General features: G+C 45.7%; 1 protein-coding gene across 1 annotated transcript in view; it reads right to left on the reverse strand.

The window, feature by feature from the left end:
* The window catches only part of UBXN4 (UBX domain protein 4), a 33,068-nt gene extending 26,065 nt beyond the window's left edge, over positions 1-7,003 (reverse strand). The window contains exons 1-3 of the mRNA XM_088472254.1: positions 6,804-7,003; positions 1,166-1,268; positions 743-771 (exon numbers count right to left, since the gene is read on the reverse strand). Coding sequence (XP_088328380.1) covers positions 743-771; positions 1,166-1,268; positions 6,804-6,990 — 319 coding nt within the window. The 5' untranslated portion in view covers positions 6,991-7,003. The remainder of the gene's footprint in view (positions 1-742; positions 772-1,165; positions 1,269-6,803) is intronic.
* Positions 7,004-10,889: the final 3,886 nt, after the last annotated feature.

Genomic DNA, 10,889 nt, shown 5'->3' on the forward strand with positions numbered 1-10,889 from the left:
TCCCATCAGAGCAACCAAATACTGGATGACCAGTTATATTCAGAGGGGAATGTAATATACATAAAAACAACAATCTCTATGCCGAAATTGACTATGACGCAATTATTTTCAATACAAAATAAAATCCTATTAGGCGAGATCCACAATAACCTCTGTGTGTGGCAACTGAAGTGATCGAAAAGGACACAATCGTGATTATTGAAGTTTATTTTGATTCACCATTACATGAAATATTACTAAATAGACTACATCAGGCCTCTACAACTTCTAGCTTCCATATGTTGTCAGACTACAAATCCCAGCACACGCTATCAGCTGGCAGACCATGTTGGGGCTTGTAGTTTTACAGCATCTTGTACCACAGCTTTTCAGGCCTGGACTAAACATTAATATTAAAAGGTTTTTTTTTTTCTTTCTAATGTACATGTTCAAAACCTCAGGTACATCATTATCCAGGTGTGCTCATTGGTAAAATGCTGTGGAAATAGATTGATATAATAAGATCATTGTGTGGACAGCCCAACATATCCATGTATCCAATTATTTATATAAAAACAAGGTTTAAATAAAGTTTAAAAAGAGTAAAGAATAGGTTTTCAGTTTGCATTTTAGACATGCTGTAATGCTGACCGATCCCCGAGATGATGGATGAATTTAGGAACGCTCTGCTCAAAGCTATTTAAAAAGCCTGATAAAAATTAACCAAGCTGGACCTTTTACTTAATACACAAGAAAAGGATACAAATCTGGGAAAACTGAAGGCAGGTTTCACTGTAAAAGAAGACAAATAATGCAATATGAGAACGCAGGTGTTCTGTGCATGCTTACATGAGTAAAAGTAGAATTAAGGCAATCTTCAGAATAATCTAACAACTTGGCTTTATAGGCACGCCACTCACACTTTCTGAGTGTTCTAGACACGGCTGAGTGAATCACGGTCACTATAATGAGACATGTGAAACCTATTCGTGTTAAGTACTTGAGTTAAAAAATAAAATAAAAAAATGATCAACGCATCTGCTGGTTATTCATTACAATGATTGCAGTAAGTTACCACCACCGAGTACAGCACTTAACCAATACATGACAAAAGATGTATAATCTAAAATAAAAACCAAATTAACTTGTAAACTGCAATTTACAAGAGAAAGATATGTTAACAAACCTCTGACTGTCAATCTTTATAGCAACAAAACCGTCAGAAGCCGTCCGTACAACATCGTCATTCATCCAGCTCTCCTGCATATGTTTGGATTGCTCATCATCTCCTGCAGTAAGTAATAATAATAATTTTATTTCTATAGCGTTTTTCTCCCATAGGACTCAAAGTCGCTTTACAGACATCAGAAAACATGGTACATTGTACAAGGATTTGGTGTTGCACAAGAATAGAAAACAACACAGAGCTAATTAAAATCATCCGAAACCTAGAGAGCACAATAAGCATATTGCAGGGTTGGTGCAGACATTTTGGGAAATAACTTCCATGGGTTATATATTCCACCCACAAAGGTGCCAAATGAGGCAGCCGTCTTGGGCGCACTACGTAGGATTACCCTGGGTGGAATAGTTATGCCTAGAAGAGATGACACAAAATGGGTGGTTGCAAAATCCTGATGCTAGGAGTAGGGTCCCAACACAATAGTCAGGTCCATGTATTAGGTGAGGCAGCCATGGTGGGCGCACTATGAAGGTTGCACTGTGGGTGATAAACCATACAAGGACCCAAGGAATATAAGGGAAAACTGACACGTGTGTGGCAGTATGATATACCCTTTGTGAATAGATCCACATGAAGTACATCCTGCCCATAGAGGATGCACTTCAGTGGATGTATAGCACACCAGCATAGCATACAGTGGAGGTATAGCACACCAGCATAGCATACAGTGGAGGTATAGCACACCAGCATAGCATACAGTGGAGGTATAGCACACCAGCATAGCATACAGTGGAGGTATAGCACACCAGCATAGCATACAGTGGAGGTATAGCACACCAGCATAGCATACAGTGGAGGTATAGCACACCAGCATAGCATACAGTGGAGGTATAGCACACCAGCATAGCATACAGTGGAGGTATAGCACACCAGCATATCATACAGTGGAGGTATAGCACACCAGCATATCATACAGTGGAGGTATAGCACACCAGCATATCATACAGTGGAGGTATAGCACACCAGCATAGCATTCAGTGGATGTATAGCACACCAGCATATCATACAGTGGAGGTAAAGCACACCAGCATATCATACAGTGGAGGTAAAGCACACCAGCATATCATACAGTGGAGGTAAAGCACACCAGCATATCATACAGTGGAGGTAAAGCACACCAGCATATCATACAGTGGAGGTATAGCACACCAGCATATCATACAGTGGAGGTATAGCACACCAGTATATCATACAGTGGAGGTATAGCACACTAGTATATCATACAGTGGAGGTATAGCACACCAGTATAGCATACAGTGGAGGTATAGCACACCAGTATAGCATACAGTGGGGTGGAAGTGCATTTTACAAAACAGGGAATAGTAAATACAGCAAATAGTGCTGCAGTTCAGGCATGAGATTTACCGGTGACTGAAACATTTGAAATATGAAATGCACTGAATGAATAGATCCACGTGTTTGTTCATCCTGCCCAAGAATGAACCATCCGAGGCAGCCATCTGGGGCGCACTACGCAGGTTACATCTGGCAGGGTGTGCAAGTAGCGGAAGTATAGCGTCCAGGTGGAGAAAAAATAAAAAGAATAAAGGGTGACTGCATTTTAAGTTAAAACCATGTTAAACTTAATCAGAAATTAAAAAATTATAGAGTGATCTGCAAAAAGCCACAGTCTCCTTCGCTCGAGTGTGTGGGTTTGTCGCATCCAGCAGTTTGTGGAGTTCGATTTGGCTGCAGCATGAGACAGCAGCCGAACCCAGTCTCAGGGGAGTGTAAATGAAGGTGGAGTGGCAGCATTCCTGTGTGTTCGTTAAATTGTTTAAATTTTGGTTGGAAAGTAGTCAATAGTCCAAATCCAGTTCGAACTCCGGTTCTAACTCCATGCTTCAGATGACATGCTTAATATGCAGGCTACAGTGGCAGGCAAGTATACAATGTGACTCATCAAATTACCCCTGGGAACTCACAGAGGGTTTTATTTTACACTACTGAAGACAAAATATTTCCAAACTTGTTTTGCTAGACTACTGAATGCGATGTTAGATAGTGCCGGGAACGAGTGCCCGGAGCTATTTAGTTGTCTGCATAGCGCCCGGTACTTAAGTCGGAAGATGCCGTTTACTGTGCCTAATGCCAGGGATTTAGCCGCTGTAAACATCATTTTATGACTTAAGTGCCAGGCATGCTGTTAGCACACGCAGTAAGCCCGCAACTAGCATTGCGAAACTAGTTTAGTCGGATTTCTGCTCGCACCACAAGAGGATACGAGCAGAAATACTCTAGTTGCGGGATTACAGCGCAGCCAATTGAATAGGTCCGGCACTCATTCCCGCAGCTATTCAAAATTGATTTCAATTGAATTCCCCCCATATTTTGTTAAAGGATATGAAAATGCTGCAGATTCACTTGGAAAATAACCAGCTATGCTTTAAAAGTCCAACATTAAATGACCACCTAGATAAATACACAAATGCATAAATTCTGGTTAAATCAGTAAAATACAGGATTTTTAATTTTTTTTTGCAAAATTAAAAAAACGATACTAAGGCCCGTATTCAATTTGAGGCAAAAAGTCCGGATCCCGATAATTTTTCGCCTGTTTTGCTTTTACCCGTTATTCAATTTGAAAGACTTTCCGCCTAGGCAGAAAGTCAATGCAATGTACTAGGTGAAAAAGTTTTACCTATGAATAGCAGGCGGAAAAAAAGTGCAGAATTGGGGTTTTGGGGTGCAACATTGCGGGAACCCCCGTGCAGCCTTCAGACAGTCCCCCAAAGGTAAACTGTCAAAAAAAATTTTTAAACACACTTAAGGATACCTCAAAAAATTACTTTGAAAAAGGGGGCGAAAAAAAAAAAAAGAGTTGGGGAACAAAGTTAAACACTAGCGAAATTGACTCTGGGGGGGGTCCCCAAGTATGCCCCAGGTGTTTTTTTGATTGCAGGTGTTTGCGGCAAGTGGATTTTTCACGTTTTTTTCAACTTAACTTTAGCAACTTTTAAATATGCTGACCCCCATTTTAAAAGTACCCCAAATTTGCTGGGATAACTTATTTTCAGGAAAAAATACTCCAGAATACTATTCTGCACCACGTATAGAAAAACGCTATTTAGCAGATATTGAGCCCGTTTAAAAACACCAAATACCTTCAGCAAGCCAAATCGGGAGGTACCATAGTGATCCCCCATGTCACAGCATCTTTTGGGGGGTCTCAGGCTGATTTCCCCATTTCTGACAGTACTTTTCGTCTGTTTAAGTTTCACCGGGTCCCGTTTTTGCGTACTTTCAAATTGAATACGGGGATACGCGTGCGATACTTTTCCACCTGAAAAGTATCGCAGCTTGGCTCAAATTGAATACTGGCCTAAGTTTTATTTACTGTTTTTACTTTGTTTACATGTACTTCACATAGTAAAAAATGTCTTAGAAAATCAAACAGACCACAGGGGGAAGTCCAAAAAGATTTTTAGGCAGATGAAATAAGATAGAACAGTGGAAGACTATGTGCTCCAGGTTTATTATCAATGCAGGTTCAAGCTGCAAAGGCCACACAACAAAGTTTACACACTTACAAAAATAACCATTACAGGTCAACAAGTGACATTAACAGCTCATCTCAAAGACAGTTACCTTCGCCACTCCATACCAAAACTTTCACAATGGACTGTGTATAAAGGAGATTGTCTTAAAAACTGCATATAACATAATATACACATCAATCAATAGTTAACTATACAAATGACAATTGCAGCTGATGTTCCCAAAATGCAGTTACAGCATTCACTCCAAGCACCCAAAAAGAATCAAGAGTCATCACTCAGACACCGACTTGGTATCTGCATGGTATGTTAAAAATAATAGTTTTGAAACAACTTTTTATTTTTCTACTTTCCCCAAAAGCCCAGTCAAACCACACTCTCATCGTACGACCCTGTCACACTACACTCTCATCGCACAACCCTGCCACCCCACACTCCCAGATCTACGAATCCCCTCTCCCACACTTTGGGCAAAATTTACTAAGCGGCGGTTTGACAGCGAATTCTATTCTAAAGCCCGGGGGTTTGGTGGCGGTTTTGCAGCAGTTTCTAAATGACAGCCCTGTTCTATTCTATTCTAAAATGTGTTTTGACTGTGGTTTGGCGGTGGTTTTGCTATCTGCAGATTTACTAATGCCAAAACTGCTGCAAAACTGCCATCATTTTAGAATAGATTAGAACAGGGCTATCATTTAGAAACCGCTGCAAAACCGCCACCAAACCCCCGGGGTTTAGAATAGAATAGAAACCACCACTAAACAGCCGGGGTTTAGAATAGAAACCGTTGCTTAGAAAATTTTGCCCTTTGACTCAAAAATACATACCATGCTACCAAACCCACATCTCCCAACATTTGTCATCCCACATATCACAACACTCCACAGTCCCTGGCCAACGACTCCCAACACTCCACTCTCCATCACTCCCTGTCTCTCCACACTGCCTGCCCCAAAACACCTGGCAATCCACACTGCCTTCCCCAAGAAAACGGTCACCACACACTCACCGTACCATGACTCCAGACACTCCACATTCCTCTTCCCTCAACTCCCCATCCCACGAGTACCATCCCTCCACACTGCTTTCCCCAAAAAACATCATCCCACACTCCCCTTCCCACAACTCCCGACACCCCACACTCCCTGTCCCTCAAGCCCCATTCTACTCATCCCACAAGCCTGTTGCAACCCGTCCCAAGACACCTACCACGGCGCACTGCCTGCCCCAAGACACCTGTCACTGCACACTGTCTGCCCCACGACACCCGTCACTGCTCCCTGCCTGCCCCACCACACTGCTCCCTGCCGCCCGAAACACGTCACTGCGCCCTGCCTGCCCCGCGACACCCGTCACTGCACCACGACACTGCACACTGCCTGCCCCACGACACCCGTCACTGCACACTGCCTGCCCCAAAACGCCCGTCACTGCACACTGCCTGCCCCAAGACGCTCGTCACTGCACACTGCCTGCCCCACGACGCCCGTCACTGCACCCTGCCTGCCCCACGACGCCCGTCACTGCCTGCCCCACGACGCCCGTCACTGCACACTGCCTGCCCCACGACGCCCGTCACTGCACACTGCCTGCCCCACGACGCCCGTCACTGCACACTGCCTGCCCCACGACGCCCGTCACTGCACACTGCCTGCCCCACGACGCCCGTCACTGCACACTGCCTGCCCCACGACGCCCGTCACTGCACACTGCCTGCCCCACGACGCCCGTCACTGCACACTGCCTGCCCCACGACGCCCGTCACTGCACACTGCCTGCCCCACGACACCCGTCACTGCACCCTGCCTGTCCCACGACACCCATCACTACACAGTACCTGTCACTACACCTTGTCTGCCCAACTACAGCTGTCACTGCACCCTGCCCTCCCCACGACACTGCACCCTGCCGGCCCCACGACACCTGTCACTGCACCTTGTCTGCCCCACTACACCTGTCACTGCACCCAGCCTGCCCCACGACACCTGTCACTGCACCCTGCCTGCCCCACGATATACCCAGACGGATACATTGCTGCTGATACGCTGCAGCCCTGTTGAACAGCCCAGCGTCCACTAACTCCTCACCCGCCACAAACACGACAAACACGGAGCTCCTCTGTTTGGCTGCTGCAATGGCCTCCGGAATGGAGCCCTGAAACCACAGCATGTCGCTGGCCTGGAGCTCTCCCCCGGCCAGGCGCCTGTCACTGCGATCCAGACACACGGCGATGACGAAGCGCAGAACGGATACTCTAACGCAGGAGTACGTCATGACGGAGCACGCTCAAGAACCGCCACGCCATGCCCCAGAGAGGCTGTGCACTCAAGTGGACACGCCTCCTGAGAAGCGTGACTAGCCTGAACACGCCCCGCGCGTTGTCACGGCAACAGATACAGCACTGCAGAGACAAGGATGCGTTTAACCTTTTTAGCGATTGAATTGATTGTTATACAGTATTACCCGCATTATGTAATGTGCCAGACAGTCAGCATGTGGGAGACATACCCGGTTCTGGCTTTACTGTAACAGAGCTAGTAATTTATTTAAAGAGCATTTTCTATATATATTTTTTTTAACTCTTCATTATAATCAGACACAAGGGAGCAGATACACGAGGCCGGGTTTCTTTCTTTGGGCTCTATTTACTACAATCCACATATTGAATGCGGATTGTAGTGTGATATTACCGAGTGAATTCACTTTGCGAATTCAGGCAATATCACAGGGATTTACTATAAATCCCTTGCAGGGACAGAGCTTGCGATAAAGCTCTGTCCCTGCGGATCCCATCCGCACTCTAGTCACGGTATTTTCGGAAAAAATACCGCGACTAAGAGCCCGCGCATGCGCCGACCGACCACTACTACCCCCCCACCGATGCTAAGCCCCGCCCCCGGCGCTAAGCCCCCCTCCCTTCATTACACTTACCTGCATCCTCCTGGCCTCCGGTGATCTTCTCCGGGCTTCCCGATCAGGTGATCTCCCATACTGCACTGGGGCCGATCACCTGATGACCGGGCCCCAGTGTACTATGGGAGACCAGCTGACCGGAGAGGAGCCATCACCGGAGGCCCGATCACCGGTCCCTGGATTCAGGTAAGTGAAAAAAAAAATGTTTAATTTTTTTTTTCTTTTTTTTACAGTAATCAGCTTGCGGTCTGCTTAGACCACACAGCTGATTACTGGTACCGGCTCCCGCCTCTGCTCTCCCCGTTAGAGCAGAGTGGGAGCCCGGTAACCGGGGGAGACCCTGGATAACGCCACCTCCAGGTGGCGTTATTATCACAGGGCATCCCCCGGTATTTTTTTACAATTTATTTTTAGTAACTTAGGTCGGATCACATTTCCCATTACAATTATGGGAAATGCGATCTGCTTTACTAAAAATAAGTGATACTGGGGGTTGGAGTAGAATTTTACTAATTTTACCCTTTGGGCTCTATTTATTAACATTATTTTTACTAAAATAAAGTGAAAAAGGGTGTTTTCACACCCTTTTCACATTATTTTAGTTTCACCTGTAGTTATTACAGGGCAATTGGAGTAGAATTAGTAAAATTCTACTCCAACCCCCAGTATCACTTATTTTTAGTAAAGCAGATCGCATTTCCCATAATTGTAATGGGAAATGTGATCCGACCTAAGTTACTAAAAATAAATTGTAAAAAAATACCGGGGGAAGCCCTGTGATAATAACGCCACCTGGAGGTGGCGTTATCCACAGTCTTCCCCGGTTACTGGGCTCCCACTCTGCTCTAACGGGGAGAGCAGAGGCGGGAGCCGGTACCAGTAATCAGCTATGTGGTCTAACAGACCGCAAGCTGATTGCTGTACAAAAAAGAAAAAAAAACTTAAACTTTTTTTTTTCCTTACCTGACTCCAGGGACCGGTGATCGGGCCTCCGGTGATGGCTCCTCTCCGGTCAGCTGGTCTCCCATAGTACACTGGGGCCCGGTCATCAGGTGATCGTTCCCCAGTGCAGTATGGGAGATCACCTGATCGGGAAGCCCGGAGAAGATCACCGGAGGCCAGGAGGATGCAGGTAAGTGTAATGAAGGGGGGGGGGTCCATGATCGCGGGGGGCGGGGCTTAGCGCCAGGGGCGGGGCTTAGCGTCGGTGGGGGGTAGTAGCGGTGGTCGGTCGGCGCATGCGCGGGCTCTTAGTCGCGGTATTTTTTCCGAAAATACCACGACTAGAGTGCGGATGGGATCCGCAGGGACAGAGCTTTATCGCAAGCTCTGTCCCTGCAAGGGATTTATAGTAAATCCCTGTGATATTGCCTGAATTCGCAATGCGAATTCACTCGGTAATATCACACTACAATCCGCATTCAATATGTGGATTGTAGTAAATAGAGCCCTTTGTGAGCAAAGGCAGATCCATAAAAAATAGAACAGGAAAATGGTGGGAAGGAGGGGGAGAGGAAGAAGTGGCAAGGGGTGGCTATAAGGATGGACACCGACCAATACTGACATACTGTATGACTGACTAGGAGAGTATAGTTACAGGGAGGACATGCAGTTCAGTCGCTTGAGAAAGAGCCACAGGGCCCAGACTTGGTAAAAGAGGTCATGTCTGCCATGAGGTAGTAAGTGATGTGTTCCATGCAGGCGACATGCTAGAAGTTGACAGAAGTGTTTTCTATGGGAAGCAAAAGTTGACCTGGCTGCTGCCAAAATATGTCACTCTGGGCTTGATTCAGAGCCACTCGTAAGCGTCCGCACACTCGCTCTGAGCGATGTTCTCACAACTGCGCATGCGTATGGGTCGTAATGCGCATGCACAAACCAGTCATTGCGGTCGGAAATCGTGCACTCGCAAAACACAGAGGGGCTGCTATTTTGAGTGACAGAATGTGCCGTTTGTGGGTGGTAACGGGAAGATGCTTGAAAATGGGGGAGTGGTTGTGCGAACACAGGCGTGTCAAAAGGGCGTTTAATGGGAGTGCATAATTAGCAAAGGAGCGTCATCGACCACGTCACTTGGTTGTCTTTTAGCCTGAACTGCTCGCAGTGATTGCGGGAAGTAATTCCTACCTCAAGCGCTATAAGCAGTTCAGATGCCGTTCGATGTTCCCGATTAACAAAAACAGGAGATGACGTGATTTGCGAACGGCAAAGGGGCGTCTTGAAAAAATAGCGAGCGCATTTAGCGGACGCTCGCACAGACATAGAGGCGTCCTCACACCGCAAAGAGCATGTGCTCAATTTAAATATCCGGCCCCTTTTTGAGAGCGAGCAGCTGCAAATAGCGTCTGGGTCTGAATCAGGCCCTCTGGCTCATACTGTTGTTGGTATGCTAATTGAAATCAGGCCGATGCTGTTGTTGTTATGCAGAAATGAGATTGAGGGGTCTATTCATTAAACCTAAATTTTCATTTTTCATGTACTTTATAACAAATATAACATCACTTGTATTAATTATTAGACTTAATGCAGGAGATATGACAAATATCTCCTGGTTAAGTCAGTCTCCGTTATTTTATACACTCCCCATATAGTAATATGGGGATGTGAAAATTATTGTATTCAACAACATTGATGTTGTTAATGTACGCCATATGCAGTAGGCGTACACAGCCCCCCAAAAGTGCTAACAAGCTGCCGTTTAGACGGCATGGCTGCTTGTATAGCAGATATTCCCTCAGTCTGTGCGCTCAAATCAAAATATAGTAAAAATTTTGACATTGATAATCATGTCTATATTTTGCATGTCAACATTTTGCCCAAATCAAAATATAGACAGTCAAAATGTTGACATTGACAATATAGGTCACTGCATATACTGTAACCTGCAGTCAAAATATAGACAGCTGTACATGCTTTGCTTGTCATTTATTTAGCGGAACTAAGCAGGGGATTAGTGCTATTGTTCTTGTAATTTATATAGCGCTACTATGAACGAGATTTGCGGCCATGGCAATTAATGTATGCTGCTGTGGAACTAGATATGCCAGCATGCCCTGCAACAGATTCAGGCTGTGGCAATTAATGTATGCTACTGTAGAACTACACATACCAACATGCCCTGCAACAGTTTGAGCAGGCCCTGACAGCAAGTTCGTGGCAGGGCATGCTGGCCTGTGAGGTTCCACAGCAGGTCTCAGTAAGATACAATTCATACTTCCCAACATGACCCATTCCAGGAGGGACAAAATGCTCTGTTCCTG

This window comes from Taudactylus pleione, unplaced genomic scaffold (genome assembly GCF_031769625.1).
Source record: "Taudactylus pleione unplaced genomic scaffold, aTauple2 ptg000122l, whole genome shotgun sequence".
Classification (NCBI taxonomy): domain Eukaryota; kingdom Metazoa; phylum Chordata; class Amphibia; order Anura; family Myobatrachidae; genus Taudactylus; species Taudactylus pleione.